Consider the following 17,117-nt stretch of genomic DNA (forward strand, 5'->3'; position numbering starts at 1 on the left):
CCCGGAGTTCACTCAAACTCATGTCCATCGAGTCGGTGATGCCATTCAGCCATCTCATCCTCTGTTGTCGCCTTCTCCTCCTGCCCCCAATCCCTCCCAGCATCAGACAAAACTAGGGAGGTGATAGGACCCCAGCTGAGCTATTTCTAATCCTAAAAGATGATGCTGTGAAAGTGCTGCACTCTATGCCAGCAAATTTCGAAAACTCAGCAGTGGCCACAGGACTGGAAAAGGTCAGTTTTCATTTCAGTCCCAAAAAAGGCAATGGCAAACAATGTTCAAACTATCATACAGTTGTACTCATTTCACACGCTAACAAGGTAATACTCAAAATCCTTCAAGCTAGGCTTCAACAGTACATGAACCAAGATCTTCCAGATATACAAGCTGGATTTAGAAAAAGCAGAGGAACCAGAGAGCAAACTTCCAACATCTGCTGGGTCATAGAAAAAGCAAGGGAATTAAAAAAAAAAAAGTCTACTACTGCTTCATTGACTATGCCAAAGCCTTTGACTGTGTGGATTACAACAAACTGTGGAGAATTCTGAAAGAGATGGGACTACCAGACCACCTGACCTGCCTCCTGAGAAACCTGTATGCATGTTAAGAAGCAACAGTTAGAACCAGATATGGAACAGTGGACTGGTTCAAAATTGGGAAAGGAGTACATCAAGGCTGTATATTGTCACCCTGCTTATTTAACTTATATGCAGAGTATATTATGTGAAATGCCAGGTTGGATGAAGCTCAAGCTGGAATCAAGTTTGCGGGGAGAAACATCAACTTCAGATATGCAGATGATAGCACACTAATGGCAGAAAGCAAAGAAGATCTAAGGAGCGTCTTGGTGAAGGTGAAAGAGGAAAGTGAAAAAGCTGGCTTGAAATCAACATCAAAAAACAAAGATCATGGCAGCTGATCCTATCTCTTCATGTCAAATAGATGGGGGAAAACGTGGAAACAGTGACAGATTTCATTTTCTTGGGCTCCAAAATCATTGCAGCCATGAAATTAAAAGATGCTTGCTCCTTCAAAGAAAAACTATGACAAATCTAGACAGCATCTTAAAAAGCAGAGACATCACTTTGCCATCAAAAGTCAGTATAGTCAAAGCTATGGTTTTTCCAGTATTGATGTACAGTGTGAGAGTTGGATCATAAAGAAGGTTGAGTGCCGAAGAATTGATGCTTTTCAACTGTGGTGTTGGAGAATACTCTTGAGAGTCCCTTCAACAGCAACAAGGAGATCAAACCAATCAATCCTAAAGGAAATCAACCCTGAATATCCATTGGAAGGAGAGATGCTAAAGCTGAAGCTCCAATACCCTGGCTACCTAATGTGAATACCTGACTCATTGGACAAGACCCTGATGCTGGAAAAAACTGAGGGCAGGAGGAGAAGGTGGTAACAGAGGAGGAGATGGTTGGATGGCATCACTGACTCAATGGACATGAGTTTATGGAAACTCCAGGAGATAGTGAAGGACAGGGAACCTGGTGTGCTGCAGTCCATGGAGTCACAAAGAGTCGGACACACCTGAGTGACTAAACAACAACAACAAAAGGACTCAAAACAACTCTGTCAGTGACCATTATAACATGGTCTCTACTACAGTTTAAGGATCCTGTGCATCACTGCACTCTTTCCTAGCCTAGTGTTCAGCACCAGGTAGCTACCAGGGGTTTGATTACTGTTGTAACTCTTATAAGGCACAGTTCTCACATGTTCTAGAAGCACCTGATGACTCTTTGGCATGAGCATGATGATGTGACCCTCTACTTTGAACACTGGGGCCCCCTCTATCCCTTATCACATAACCTAGGTTCTAAGTTCCACATATCTTGTTATTTAGTTGCTAACTCGTGCTTAACTCTTTGCAACCCAATGGACTGTAGCCCACCAGGTTCCTCTGTCCATGAGATTTTCCAGACAAGGATACTGGAGTGGGTTGCCATTTCCTTCTCCAGGGGACTTCCTGACCCAAGGATCAAACCTGTATCTCCAGCATTGGCAGGCAGATTCTTTACCATTGAGCAATCTGGGGAAGCCCTCCACATACCTCAGATGAATATAAAATAACCCAGAGTCATTTACGTTCACAATAGCAAACTGTACACACTAATCACCAGTGTATACTGGTGATCACCAGTTGCCAGCAGCCCTGAGAGAAGCTCATGGTAGTGTGCCAGGGCACACCACATAAGAACTTCAAGATAAACAGATTGCTCATGAGTTTACGAGAAGTGGCTATAGCACATCAGGAAGTTTTAGACAACATTCTTTTTAAGTCACTTTCCTAAAAGACTGTCAACATCCCAACCACACTGAGTCCCATTACTTTCTTTTTCCAGCTTCCCATCACGAAAAAGTTGGGTAACTTACATTGCTATATCAATTGCCCTGCGGTGATTTCTAAAAACAGTGCTCACACTACATTGTGGGACTTTTGTGATATAACAGCTCATCCTGTTTTCAAAACGGCCTGTTGTTTTTTTAACCTATCGCTGTTAAAAAAATTGAAATTTAAGTATACTCTCACTCATATATCCATTTCAATTGCTGCCACCCAGCTGGCCAGACACAACTACAGCCCGTGTCAGAAGTAAGGCTCTGAGGTCCACACTGTGGAGAGAAGAGCCAGGAAGTAGCCGGTCCTCACGGCTTATAAGGAGCACTCGTGATCATGTGAGAAGTGCATGCCATGCTCTGATGATGACCTGGCTCCCTGGTGGACTGTATTTATTTTTCTTACCTGTGCCTCCATCCCCTTCCAGGGTTGGGTGGGATGGGGTGGGGTAAGGGCATACTATGTAATGGAACAGCAGAAAAATACAGGGGCTCAATATTTACTTTCTGATGAAAAGCCCTGGCTTTGCTACAGTATGATCTTAGGCAAGTCACTTAACCCTCCTAGACGTACCTACCTCCACTGTCACCTAGCTGATGACCTTGGATCTTAGAAGGATAGAATGAACGTCCTTTTAAAAGCATACAGCACTATTAAAGATACCACCATTGTCAGTTAATCCACAACCATCTATCAAGAACCTGCTTTGCCCAAGGCAATATCCTTTCCTTAAAGTGGCTCCGTTGGAGTGGGCAAACAAAAGGTACCAAACAATAATACAGAGCAAGTTACACAGCTGATGATTAATTGCTATGTAAGCAGTACAGCTTCCCTGTGACTGTGGGCTTGGAAAGCTCACGGGAAGGGCCTGCTAGGACCGGCAGCCTTGGGCCAGGCAGGTAAGAGACCTGGCCAGAGCAAAGGGGCAAGGTTAGGGAAGCATGAGGGGAAGCCTAGTCCTGCTCCAGGGAGGGCTGACGGGGGGAAGAGGCAGGAACAGGCCCATTATAGTCAAGGGCACGCCAGGTGCGCTGCCCGCGTGTAAAGCCAGCCATGCCCACATCCCTTCTTAGGTGGTGCACACGGCCCCACCAGTTTGCTACATATGGTTGACTGTCCCAGCCTGAGGTGCCAAAGGAAGCCACAGACAGCCTGTAGTGGAGGCAGCTGCTGCCTGAGGCACGAAAGCCTAGAGCCCAGGAGATGACTCATGGAACCAGTCACATCTTCTCCCCAAATGGGAGACAGAAAGTCGTGCCAACAGCAGAGGAGACAGAAGCCCACTCACGACAGCACCAAGAAGCGGCCTTGAGACAGCTGGAGCCATGGCCACGCAGGAGCCTAAAGGCAAACGAGGGGGAGAAAGGCCTTTTTCCTTAAGAGAGGAGACAGAGCACTGCTGGGTCTCAGCAGGGTTGGGTAGATGATGCCTGCTACTCATGGGCTGCCTTCCACATCCTGAGTGCTGGTCCAGCAGGCTCTGCGCAATGCGCGTGTTTCCCAGCTTCCTTCTTTCCAGGGCATCCTTCCCTTCAGCTCCTTCACTAACTAGGGTGGAGTTCTCAGTGCTGCCCGAATAGCAAACTCACCTGTGGAACTTTTTAATGATGCAGATAATTGGCCTCCCCCAGAGCTCCTGAATCAGAATTCCTAGGGATGGGGCCAGGACAAGTGTGGTTTTTTTGATTGATTTTTCTTTTTAATTCCATATATTTTGATTCCAATGTTCTGCCCCAGTTGAGAACTGAATTAAAGCAAGTTGAGCGCACTTCTGCTCCCAGCAATCCAAGAAAACTTCAAGTCCACAGAGCAGAATGTGAACCTCAATCATTTAAAAATGTGCTCATTTTGAGAAGGGAACCCTCCTACACTGTTGGTGGGAATGTAAATTAGCACTGCCACTATGGAGAACAGTATGGAGGTTCCTTAAAAAACTAAACACTGAACTATCATATGACCCCACAATCCCACTCCTAGATATCTAACTGGAGAAAAACATGATTTGAAAGGATACATGAACCCAAATATTTGTTATAATAGCCAAAACATGGAAGCAACCTAAATGTCTGACAGAGGAATGGATAAAGAAGATGTGGTACTTCATATACAATGGAATATTACTCAGCTATTAAAACGAATGCCATTTGCAGCAACATGGGCGGACCTAGCGAGTGTCATACTGAGTGCAGTCAGGGGAGAAATACAATATGACATCCCTTATATGTGGAATCTAAAAGGAAGTGACACACATTACCTTACTTATAGAACAGAAAGACACTCACAGACTTAGAAAATGAACTTCTGGTTGCCGGGGGAAGGGACGGTTAGGGACCGTGGCAAGGTCATGTACACACTGCTATATTTAAAATGGATAACCTACAAGAACCTATTGTATAGCTTTCTTTCAAACAGCTCTGGTCCGGAGTTCCTGTTTAATAACATATTGTTACAACAATAGAATTTCCCAAGCATTTTCACAACCGTGTTTTGAGAACTAGCTGTGTGTCAGGTTCTATGTGAATTTCTTTGTGCAAGTCTATTCATTTATCACCCTAACAACTCTGCAAGTGAAAGTGAAGTCGCTCAGTCGTGTCCGACTCTTTGCCACCACATGGACTGTAGCCTACCAGGCTCCTTCATCCATGGGATTTTCCAGGCAAGAATACTGGAGTGGATTGCCATTTCTTTCTCCAGGGGATCTTCCCAACCCTGGGATCAAACCCCGGTGTCCCACATTGAAGGCAGAAGCTTTACCGTCTGAGCCACCAGAGAAGCCCAACAACTCTGCAAAGTGGATGTCAATCATCCCCACCTTAGACATGAGAAGATATACATTCAGAGGTTAATATGCCCTGAGTTAAAACCTTGCATGTGATAAAGTGAGACCTTAACTCAGAACTGCCTGACTACAGCCTCTAGTCTTCCTGGAATGCTCTTAGGATGCTTGTTTGATTCTCACAACTCCCTGCAACACAGCACAGATATAACGCCCCCACTTTACAGATGAAAAGACAGGTTCTGAGAGAGTCTTATGTCGAATCACACCATCCCAGAGAGTCAGAATTTGAACTCACAGCCTCTGGGTCACACTGAGCCTTTCCGCATGGCTTTGCTGAGCTAACACGGTGCTTGGGAGATGATAGGCACATATTCATTTTGAAAATGAAGATTTTCCACTCACTTCTGACCTAAATCACTGCTATTAGACCTAACCCAGGATGAGGAGAACTACCCTAAAAATAGAAACTTTTGCAACGGAAGACACTCTCATCTTTCCTTTGGTTTGTATCAGTGATTTCCTACCTTTCAGTGTATGTCGGACCACATAGTAATGTCAAATAATTTCACAGACTTTCCCCACATAACACAATCATATATGCATAGGTTCCTTAAAAGCATGACTTATTTCAGAGTAGCGTTTAACCATATTTTCTCAATTACAACAATGTCTATATACTTTTTAAACAACAGCAATACATTTACGCCCAGATCGTCTATTTATGAAGCTTATAGAAAATTCAAAAAAAGGGGGAAAGCCACAAAAGAAATCATGACAGCACCCAATGAGTTAAAAGTCCTCACGTCCCCACTGTATTTAAGATTCAGCCTCTTCCAGGTTATCTCCAAATTATAATCGTCTTTAACGTCTCTTGCTCCTTATCGAAAAAAAGCTACCCAAAGGCCTACCGATCTTTATCCACACAGGTCATAGGAAACAATTTTTCTCATTTTGATAAGATTCACAGATTCACAGTCAGGAGTCTTACCTAAAAATGATGACAGCAGGGCTAAGAGTGTGTTGGCAGCCTCATCTCCAAAACAGGATGAAGCATTGGTAATGTTTTCACTGAAGTTCCATAGCGTTTTGCAAACCAAGGAGGCCAGCTGCCAATCAGTAGGCCCAAAATCTCTTAAACAATCCAGTAACCTGAGTGAAAAGTCAAACTGAGAAGTTACTAGGTCAGCATCTCTTTTATATTTTTAACATGATGATTAACTTTCTTTGATACTGAATATACATTTTATATATAATTCAGTGTTATTAAAATAATTTCACATCTACCAATTTAAGTAATTAACAAATTTAAGCAATAACCTACTTCTGAATTATTTTAAGTGTCCAGTGGAATCTAAATCCCCTCTTTAGCCTAGCTAGGCACTTCCAGATGGAGAAATATCTCTGCCTGGGAGAAATGAGGAGAGGGGCCTAAGCTCTCCTGTGAATCCTGATAGAGTCAGGACTCCGTGCCTTGAACTTACTTTTTAATGCCGCCTCCTTCTTTTAGGATGAGTCGCTTGTCTCTATCCACTGTGAGGTTTAGGAGAACACCACAGGCAGAAAAGCAAATATCCTGATGCTTAGCATCCAGCAGAGCAATCATGAACTTGTGGACTGGAAAGGGAGAGAACAAATGCAGACCAGTGAAGCGCAGGGGCCCCAGCTGTATTTCATTCCACAAATGGCGGAGGGGAAATGGGGGGCAGCTTGGGAAACTAGAAACCCTGCTAGGGGATTCAGCCCACTCTTTGTAGGGCTTCCCCACTGCCCAGTGGGGAAAGTGCCTTCACCAACACCCAACACCCGTCACTTCAGAACCTGCTCCCCGCCCCCCAGGGTCCCTGTTCCCAGGTACTGCTGTATCCACCGCAGCATCAGCTCTCCCTTCCAGTGGTAAAGTCCCTGCCCGTGGAGAGGAGGGAACCACCTCCTTCCAATCACACAGGTGCCATTCATTTCATCTCTAACTTCTGGTTGTTCTCAAGGGCTCTTTTGAACCTCCAGCAGGAATTTTCTTAAAATACACAGCCCTGGAAGCGGGGCAGGGGGAGTAGGCTTCAGTGATCTTCCTGAGAAGTCCTCCAAGGCCATAGCTTGTAAGAGAAGACTTGCTCAGACTGCTGGAAACCAGTGCGCAGGGAGGCCAGACTTTCAGTGTAGGGGACGTCTTATATCAGGACAGGCTCCCCCTGCCCCCACCGCCTTCCCTTACTCCTAGAAACAGAACTGTTTGTCCTGTTTGCTCATTGCCCCCAGCAGGGGTTGGGGGAGAATGAATGGGTGTGTGCTCCTGTTCCACTGCTCAGCTGAGAGGCAGCCACGCCACGCTGACCTTGGCCTACTGATGGGTCAGCAGTGAGTTTGGCAAAGGCTGAATCACATATGTTTTTAAAAGTTTAAAGAATATACACCAAAATTTAACAATTATCTCTGGGGAAGTGTTTTTTTTTTTTTTTAATCTGTTTTATATAAATTTTCTATCACGAACATGAATAATTAGGTATTTTTAGTTACTGTTTTTACATGAGATACTTGAGAAAAATAGTATGTTTAGTATACACTGTTATGTACCTCCTACACAGTTTAAGAAATAAAACATTACAGATCCAATTTTATATTTGGGCCATCCATTCAAATGTAACTTTGTCTTAAATGTGGAGTTTCTAATTCCAAATGCATTTATGCCTTATTCCATTAGCACATGAGCACATTACATAAACAATACCCAGGACCGTTTCGCATGTTTTAATACAATATTAATGGTATTATTTCACATGTGTCCTCCTATTACTACTAGATTGTTTGCTCCTATAGTATGTGTTTGAGGTTGATGCATGTTGATACATGAACTTCTAGCTCATTTATTTTAACTGCTGTAAAAGTTTGGTTGCATGAATATACCATAATATATTTATCCTCTTACCTGTTGATGGACATTTAGGTTGTCCCCATTTTTCACTATTACAAGCAGTACTATAATAGACATTCCAGTGCATGAAGGAGCATGTCTTTTGAGTCCATTCCCATGGACAGAAATGATGTGTATAGATTACTCGTTTCACTTAAACAAAAACACATACACACACCATCTCAAAACTCAAAAGACCACTCATCAGGGAGAGGGAAACCCTGAGAACACAGCCCAGATCTATCTTGGCATCCTGAGCCAAGAGCCTTACAGATAGATGGAACAGAATGTAAAGCACCACTTGTCCCAAAGCAGAAACAAGTGTCATGTTCTTGTGACCCAAGCTGCGAAACCGCTCAGTTGTTTATTGCCAAGACGTGACTGCTTTTGAATGTGTGTCATTAACTCACCATTTTTCTGCACTATGAAATCGCAGATGTCATGGTCCTGGGAGAGATTTCCAAAAACACGCACTGCCTCCAGGATTCCATCCATGTTGTTACTCACGAGGAGCTTTAAGAGCACTGGGTTTGGTGACCAGAGAAATAAAATCAGTGAATTTAAGTTTTAAGTTAAAGGCTATTAGAAACCAATACCATGCTAAATACTGTAACTTAAAAATTAAAAGTGATAATAAAATTCCAACGATAGAGGACATAAGCAAGAACTAAGAAACTAATGTATCCTCATATTCAACTTTTTTAGAATTAAATCAGGCTCTTAGATACTTGTACCAGAAGTCAGAAACTATAAATGCCTCTAATTCTGTGTTTAGTTAATAAAGTCAAAACCTTAAATGAGCGTGCATCTACCCAAACCCAACTCTGAACCTTACATTCAGCAATATATAGCTTTCTGTCTTGAATTATGGAATTCTTCACTTTGTAGTAAGATAAGTTGTTGATAGTTGCCGTAGTGTTGATCACCAGCTCCTCACAATCATCAATTGACTTGGATTCTGAAATAAAGTGAGCATAAGGGTATCAAAGACTCGCTGCAGGGCAGAAGCCACGACCTCCTAACTGCAGCCCAGCTGGTGCAGGGACGCGCCGCTGTCCCAGGCAAGGTCTACACCAACGCCGTGTTGTTGCTTTATTTCCCGTGACTCTTCCTGCAGGGAAATGCGCCCACGGCCAGGGACCACTCCAGGCCAGCATTTGGAACCCTCTAAGCTCAGTCCCTCTACCCAGGGGTCTGGAAAAGTCAGGCTGATCTAGTCCCTGTATGCAAAGGTGATCAGAGCTGGTACACCCTGACCCAGAACTATCCTGGGGCCTGCACCTTGGGAGTCTGTTTCCCGGACCCTCGACCTCCCAACAGAATGGCCCTGGGTCTTAATCCGTCTATAATTCCTATCAGGGCTGCCTTCCAAACACGCAAGCTCTGGCCGCCTCTCACCTCCTCTACCACCACCTAGTCCATCTTTCACCTCCTCACTGGCTTCTCTTCTTCGCCTTGGCCTCCCTGAGCCTGCCCTCAATGTGCAGACCCTTTAAAAGTCAGACAACGTCACTCATCACCCCCGGCTCACAGGCCTGACCTGGCTGCCCAGTCCTTACCTCCCGTGCCTTATTTGCTGCTCCAGCCCCAGGTCCCTGATGCCAACCACACCAGTCTTTCCCTCTTTTTGAGCATTTCAGCCTGAGCCTGCCCAAGAACTTTGCACTGCTAGTCCCCCTGTCTGGTGTATTCCTTCCACCAGTTATCCTGGCTCACTCCTCATGTCCTTCTGGCTGCTGCTTAGCTATCACCTTACTGGACACAGTCTCCTCAGCCACTCTGTTTAAAATAGCATTGTTATGCACATCCCCTCCCCTTCTTCCCTATAACACATGGGACCACCTGGCTTATGTGTTTAATGTCTGTCTTCCAGCTCTAAGGTGTAAGCTCCATGAGACTAAGGACTCGTTCTTTTCATCATCACATTCTAGGCATCTAGAACAGTGTCTGCACAGAGTGATGCTCAACAGATAATGAGTAAGAACCTGCTGTATACCACAGGGAACTCCACTACACACTCTGTAACAACCTGTTTGGGAAAAGAATCTAAAAAAAGGAATGGATATGGTGAACAGCAGTGAAGAGGGCCGGGGTGTCCTCTGCTCCTGGGCCTTCTCCAACATTGGTTCCAGCCTTCCCAACACCCCCATCCTGGTGACTCCAGTAGGGCCTCTGCCTCGGCCCCCAGGCAGCATGCAGACCAACATCCAACAGCCAGTGAAGGTTTACACACTCGACGAGGGCCAACAGTGGTGCCAGGAATGTCATCTAGCAGCGTGGAGAGGCTGAAGGGCATGTCCCAGCTAGTCATGACAAAACGTGGTCCACTGGAGAAGGGAATGGCAAACCACTTCAGTGTTCTTGCCTTGAGAACCCCATGAACAGTATGAACGGGCAAAAAGAACACTGAAAGAAGAGCCCGCCTAGGTTGGTAGGTGTCCAATATGCTACTGGGGAAGAGCAGAGAAATAGCTCCACAAAAAGTTTAAGAGGTAGAGCCAAAGCAGAAACAACACCCAGCTGTGGGTGTGTGTAGTGGTGGAAGTAAAGTCCGATGCTGTAAAGAACAGTACTGCATAGGAATCTGGAAATGTTAGGTCCATGAATCAGGGCAAATTGGAAGTGGTCAAACAGGAGATGGCAAGAGTGAACATTGACATTTTAGGAATCAGTGAACTAAAAAGGATGGGAATGGGTGAATTTAATTCAGATGACCATTATATCTACTACTGTGGGCAAGAATCCCTTAGAAGCAATGGAGTAACCCTCACAGTCAACAAAATAGTCTGAAATGCAGTAGCTAGGTGCAATCTCAAAAATGAAAGAATGATCTCGGTTCATTTCCAAGGCCAACCATTCAACATGCCAGTAATCCAAGTCTATGTCCCAACCACTAATGCCGAAGAAGCTGAAGTCGAATGATTACATGGAGACTTACAAGACCTCTTAGAACCAACAGCAAAAAAAGACATCTCTTTCATTACAGGGGACTGGAATGCAAAAGTAGGGAGTCAAGAGATACCTGGAGTAAAAAGCAAGTTTGGCCTTGGAGTACAAAATGAAGCAGGGCAAAGGCTAACAGAGTCTTGCCAAGAGAACTCATTGGTCATAGCAAACACTCTGTTCCAACAACACAAAAGATGACTCTACACATGGACATCACCAGATGGTCAATATTAAAATCAGATTGACTGTATTCTTTGCAGCCAAAGATGGGGAAGCTCTATGCAGTCAGCAAAAACAAGACCTGGAGCTGACTGTGGATCACATCATGAGCTCCTTATTTCAAAATTTAGGCTCAAATTGAAGAAAGTAGGGAACACCACTGGGCCATTCAGGTATGACCTAAATCAAATCCCTTATGATTATATAGCTGAGGTGATGAATAAATTAAAGGGACTAGATCTGGTAAATAGAGTGCCTGAAGAACTCTGGAAGGAGGTTCATACCATTATACAGGAAGGAGATGGTGACTAAAACCATCCCCAAGAAAAAGAAATGCAAGAAAGCAAAGTGGTTGTCTGAGGAGGCCTTATAAATAGCTGAGAAAAGAAGAGAAGTGAAAGGCAAAAGAGAAAGGGAAAGATATACCCAATTGAATGCAGAGTTCCAGAGAATAGCAAAGAGAGATAAGAAAGCTTTCTTAAGTGAACAATGCACAGAAATAGGGGAAAACAACAGAATGGGAAAGACGAGAGATCTCTTCAAGAAAATTAGAGATACCAAGGGAATACTTCATGCAAAGATGGGCTCGATAAAGGACAGAAACGGCAAGGACTTAACAGAAGCAGAAGATATTAAGAAGAGGTGGCAAGAATACACAGGACTGTACAAAAAAGATCTTAATGACCCAGATAACCACAATGGTGTGGTCACTCACATCCTGGAATGTGAGGTCAAGTGGGCCTTAGAAAGTATTACTATGAACATAGCTAGTGGAGGTGATGGGCTTCCAGCTGAGCTATTTTAAATCCTAAAAATGATGCTGTTAAAGTGCTGCACTCAATATGCCAGCAAATTTAGAAAACTCAGCAGTGGCCACAGGACTGGAAAAGGTCAGTTTTCATTCCAATCCCAAAGAAGGGCAATGCCAAAGAATGCTCAAAGTATTGCACAATTGTACTCATTTCACACATGAGCAAGCAAAGACTCAAAATCCTTCAAGCCAGGCTTCAACAGTATGTGAACTGAGACCTTCCAGATGTTCTCAGTTGAATTTAGCTGAATTTAGAACAGACAGAGGAACCAGAGATCAAATTGCCAACATCTGCTGGATCATAGAAAAAGCTAGGGAATTCCAAAAAACATTCTGCTTCACTGACTATGCTAAAGCCTTTGACTGTGTGGATCACAACAAACTTTAAAAATTCTTAAAGAGATGAGAATACCAGACTACCTTACCTGCCTCCTGATATATCTGTATGCAGGTCAAGAAGCAACAGTTAGAACTGGACATGGAACAACAGTCTGGTTCCAAATCAGGAAAGGAGTACGTCAAGGCTGTATATTGTCACCCTGCTTATTTAACTTGTATGCAGAGCATATCACGCAAATGCCGGGCTGGATGAAGCAAAGGCTGGAATCAACCCTGAACATTCACTGGAAGAAACTGTGTTGAAGCTGAAGCTCCAAGACCTTGGCCACCTGACACAAAGGGCTGACTCACTGGAAAAGCCCCTGATGCTGGGAAAGGTTGACGGCAAGTGGAGAAGAGGATGATAGAGGAGGCGGTGGTGGCATGGCATCACCGACTCAATGGACAAGAGTCTGAGCAGACTGCAGGAGATAGCGAAGGACAGGGAAGCCTGGCGTGCTGCAGTTCGTGGGGTCAAAGAGTGGGACACGACTTAGTGACTGAACAGCAACAACATACATATAACTAATTCACTTTGCTCTACAGCAGAAAGTCACATGACAAAGTCAAGTAACTACACTCCAATAAAAATTTTTTAAAAAGTAAGAACTTGAACCTCCCTGGAAATATCAACTTACAAAACAGAAAGCTGTAGCATTTCAGTGTCTTGGGGGTGGATCAGGATAAAGTTTATATGAAAAAATTTTGAAGCTAGTAACAATAATAATAATAAACTCCATTGTTGTAAAAAAATAATAAGTGGTTAATGAATGCAAGAATGAGTGAATGAATGAATGAACGAATCCTTTAGCTTAGCAGATAAGACCCTCAGTAATTTTATCCCTGCCTTCCACTCCACCTCCAGACTCATCTCCTGGTGACTTAGGCCACAGTACAGAGAAGGGCGGATGTCGGGGACCAATCAGGAGGTGGGGGTGATGGCAGAGATGGAGCACAGAGGCCAGGCTGCAAAACTATTTAGGGAGGAAAACAGACAGTATGTGGTGAAGGCTGGATTGGGGGATGAGGGAGAGCAACCACCCAGGATGACCTCTGGGTTTCTGGATTACAAAATTAGATGGACAGCAATCCCATTCTCTGAATTAATAGGAAGAAGGTCCAGTTGGGGATAAGGTCATGAGTTAGATCTCTTGGGGTACCTCTGAAGTAGCCATGGTTGATGAGATTAGGTAAGGCAGTTAGGTGGACATACAGGTCTGGAAGTCAGAGGAAAAGTCAGGAGTAGGGTTATACTAAACTGGCTGCAGCAGTCTCTGCTTCTCTTCGGGCACAGTGCATGGCCCCCAGAGCCTGGAGAACGTTCGGCCCCCTCGCTGCCTGGCCATCAGTCATCACCTGCCTGGGAAGGAGTCACCTCAGTGCCTGTGCATGTCTTGGGCCCTGACTTGCCCACTGGGTTCTACTGGTTAAGTAGTACCTTTTACCTCTTAAAAAAGAAAAAAAAAAAAGAAAAACTGAATATAGTTGATAAACAGTATTACATCAAATGTAGAACACAATGATTCAATGTTTTTATAGATTACACTCCCAAAGGTATTATAAAATAACTGGCTGTAATTCCTGCCCTGATGATACATCCTGTTGCTTATCTATTTTATACATCACAGCTTGTGCCTCTTAATCCCATACTCCTACCTTGCCAGCCCCCCACCTCCAGACACTTCCCTCTGCCCACTGGTGACCACTAGTTAGTTCTCTATTTCTGTGAGTCTGTTTGTGTTTTGTTGTCTTCATGTGTTTATTTTTTTAGATTCCACAAATAAGTGAAATCAGGACAGTATCTGTTTTTCTCCGTCTAACTTATTTCACTTAGCATAATATCCTCCAGGTCCACCCATGATGCTGTGAATGGCAAGATTTCGTTCTTTGTTATAATTAAATAGTATCTTTTATCTCCTGTATGAAGCCAAAGCTCCTCAGGGATAAGAGGGAGGTTGTGAGCTGAGCAGGAGGACTGTGCTAGCCCTTACACTTTGATTTAATTATCTCTCCTTTTGGCCTTCTTTTCATTAAAGAGAATGATCTTTTTATAGTCTACTCTATTCAAAGGGAAATTCAGTCATTTGTTACCCTACAGAGAACACACACTGGCCCTTCAGCCAGTGGCCCCTCTGCCCCACCCCAAAGCAGCCAGCATGGGTCCTGTACCTGGTAGAAACTCAAACAATATTTGGAGAAAGCAAGAATAAATGAGATTCTAATTGCCTGTTTTCTTAGTTCAAATACATGAAAGTATTAGTCGCTCAGTCGTGCCCAAGTTTTTGGGACCCCACAGACTGCAGACCTCCTGGCTCCTCTGTCCACGGGATTTTCCAGGCAAAGATACTGGAGTGGTTTGTCATTCTCTTCTCCAGGGGATCTTCCAGACCCAGGTGTGTCCGTCTCCAGAGTATCCTCGCTTGCTTGGCCGTGGCTCTGGAGCTGGAATCCTGATTGTCTACCTGCTGGCTGTGTGACTGTGTGCAAGTCACTTAACCTCCTTGGGGCTCAGTTTCCTTGTCTGCAAAGTGGGGTAATAATCGCAGCTACATTACTAAGTTTAAATGTGTTAATACATGTAAAGGGCTTATAAAACTGTATGGCACGTTGCAGGTGCTAATTAAACATCTGTGAGATGCATGGACGGGCTATCCAGAAAGCTGGCTCCCGGGGAATTATTTGGGTGAGTGTCTAACACTTAGCAAAGAGGAAGTTTCAGCCCCAGTTCTATCATGGGACTGATGATGCCAGATCTTGGGCGGTGTCCAGGGATCCATTTTTTCTCTTGCCTTGGTGGGAGAATTAGTTAGCTTGCCCAGAAAAAGAAGGGTAGCTCTTATGTATCACCACCTAAGAGGTGAGGTCCCCCTGTAGGACCTCATGTTTGGGAGCAGGAAGAACATCTGGCATCCGAGACAAGACAGGAGGCATTCACAGCTACCAGGCGTCTACCATGAAGGGCTCCGAGCACTTTACATGCATTTCACTCCACAAAAGTTAATTTTTAATAGTGCTTCTATTCAAATGCACTTACAAGCATTTGTGCTGAGATTAGTCACTCAGTCGTGTCTGACTCTTTGCAACCCCATGGACTCTAGCCTGCCAGGCTCCTTGACCAGCTCCCTTCTGCAGGGTCTGGTCACTATACTTCACTGAAGCAGAGATACCAGGTGGGAACCAGCAGAGATCAGCTGAGGGGACTTTGTAGAGCTCAGAGCATTCATCCCTGCAGCTGAGCTGCCAGGGGGAGGGTGGTGTATGATCCTCTATCAAGATAACTTTACCCCTCGCCCCCATAAAGCTCTTTGAGGGAGGTCAAGTCGTTCTGGAGACAGAAAAGACAAGGGATCCCTCTGCTTGCCCTAATGACTGCCCACCACCATGGGCCAGGTAGAAGGCTTTCTCCACATGGGCTTAACCTCAGACGGCACTGAGCTCTAACACAGAGACTGAAGCATTCTCCAGTGAGACCACTCACCACCTGCATTGGGGCTGGCCAGGGAGAGGGAGTTCGAAAAAGAAAATGCAGATTCCCGGGTTCCACACCTCATTTGATTAGTCACAGCCTCTAAGGGTGGGGTTTAGAATCTGTCTTTCATGAGCTCCCTGCATGATTCTTATGCACAGTTTTTGAAGTGCCAGATTTGAGTTTCATTGGTCACTTTAGAGCAAAAGAAAGAAAGTAGGTTATGTGTAAGTACCAGTAACCTCAAGACAGTATACTGGAGAGACCTCACATGGAATCCCCCAGTGACAGAGGCAGAGTAGCTACCCTCCCAGAGGACTTGATGATGGAGGTACAGTGGGGACAGGCCCCAGCCCCTGAGGACTCTAGCCAGGCCCCCTTGGTTAATTAACCCTAGAGCTAAAAGCTCTGGCCCAATCTGCTCTCTGCCTCTTTCTCCTGCTTCCAAAGCATTACTTTCCTAGAATTAAAACTGAAATTATCCACTGTATTATGTTTTTAGTTAATAGGTAGAAATGTAATTTCTAAGCTCATAAAATATATGTAAGACCAAGAACGTTCTCACTTCACATATGAATAATTGCAATAAAATGAAACATGGAGCTTTCTTTCTTGACTATCCACAATGATGTGCTCCCAGTCCAGGTATCTGAGGGCAGGTCCTCAGGCTCTCCCCAGGTAGCTACAGTCAAGTGAAGCAATTTGGCCTGCCAACAGATGAGAACTCATCCAGTGGGTTTCAGGGTCCTGCCAGCTCCTCACTAGCCAGAGAGGCTAAAGGTGGTTCTCTGAGCACTGGGTCTCAACAGTTAAGGGGCAGAAGAATCACCTGGGGCAGGAGGTGCATATTTCAACCCATCCTGCAGGTAAAGAAAGGTAAGACCCAGAAACTAGAAAAGGAATCCTAATGAGCCCCATAGCTGATTCTGAGGCAGGTGGATCCCTGACTTCTGGGTGGAGAAGAACTGATCCTCCAGAGGCAGAACCAAGATAGGGAGATACTAGAGTCCAAGTGCAAGGTTTGAAGTTGTTCAGTTCAGTTCAGTTCAGTCACTCAGTTGTGTCCGTCTCTTTGCAACCCCATGAATCACAGCACGCCAGGCCTCCCTGTCCATCACCAACTCCCGGAGTTCACTCAGACTCATGTCCATCGAGTCAGTGATGCCATCCAGCCATCTCATCTTCTGTCGTCCCCTTCTCCTCCTGCCCCCAATCCCTCCCAGCATCAGAGTCTTTTCCAATGAGTCAACTCTTCGCATGAGG

General features: G+C 44.7%; 1 protein-coding gene across 5 annotated transcripts in view; it reads right to left on the reverse strand.

The window, feature by feature from the left end:
• The window catches only part of ARMC2 (armadillo repeat containing 2), a 121,650-nt gene that overhangs the window by 7,097 nt on the left and 97,436 nt on the right, over window positions 1-17,117 (reverse strand). For all 5 annotated transcript variants that reach the window (XM_010856636.1, XM_010856639.1, XM_010856637.1 and 2 more), the window contains 4 exons: window positions 8,870-8,992; window positions 8,445-8,558; window positions 6,608-6,740; window positions 6,115-6,275 (listed from right to left, as the gene is read on the reverse strand). In XM_010856636.1, coding sequence (XP_010854938.1) covers window positions 6,115-6,275; window positions 6,608-6,740; window positions 8,445-8,558; window positions 8,870-8,992 — 531 coding nt within the window. The remainder of the gene's footprint in view (window positions 1-6,114; window positions 6,276-6,607; window positions 6,741-8,444; window positions 8,559-8,869; window positions 8,993-17,117) is intronic.

This window comes from Bison bison, unplaced genomic scaffold (genome assembly GCF_000754665.1).
Source record: "Bison bison bison isolate TAMUID 2011002044 unplaced genomic scaffold, Bison_UMD1.0 scf7180017864373, whole genome shotgun sequence".
Classification (NCBI taxonomy): domain Eukaryota; kingdom Metazoa; phylum Chordata; class Mammalia; order Artiodactyla; family Bovidae; genus Bison; species Bison bison.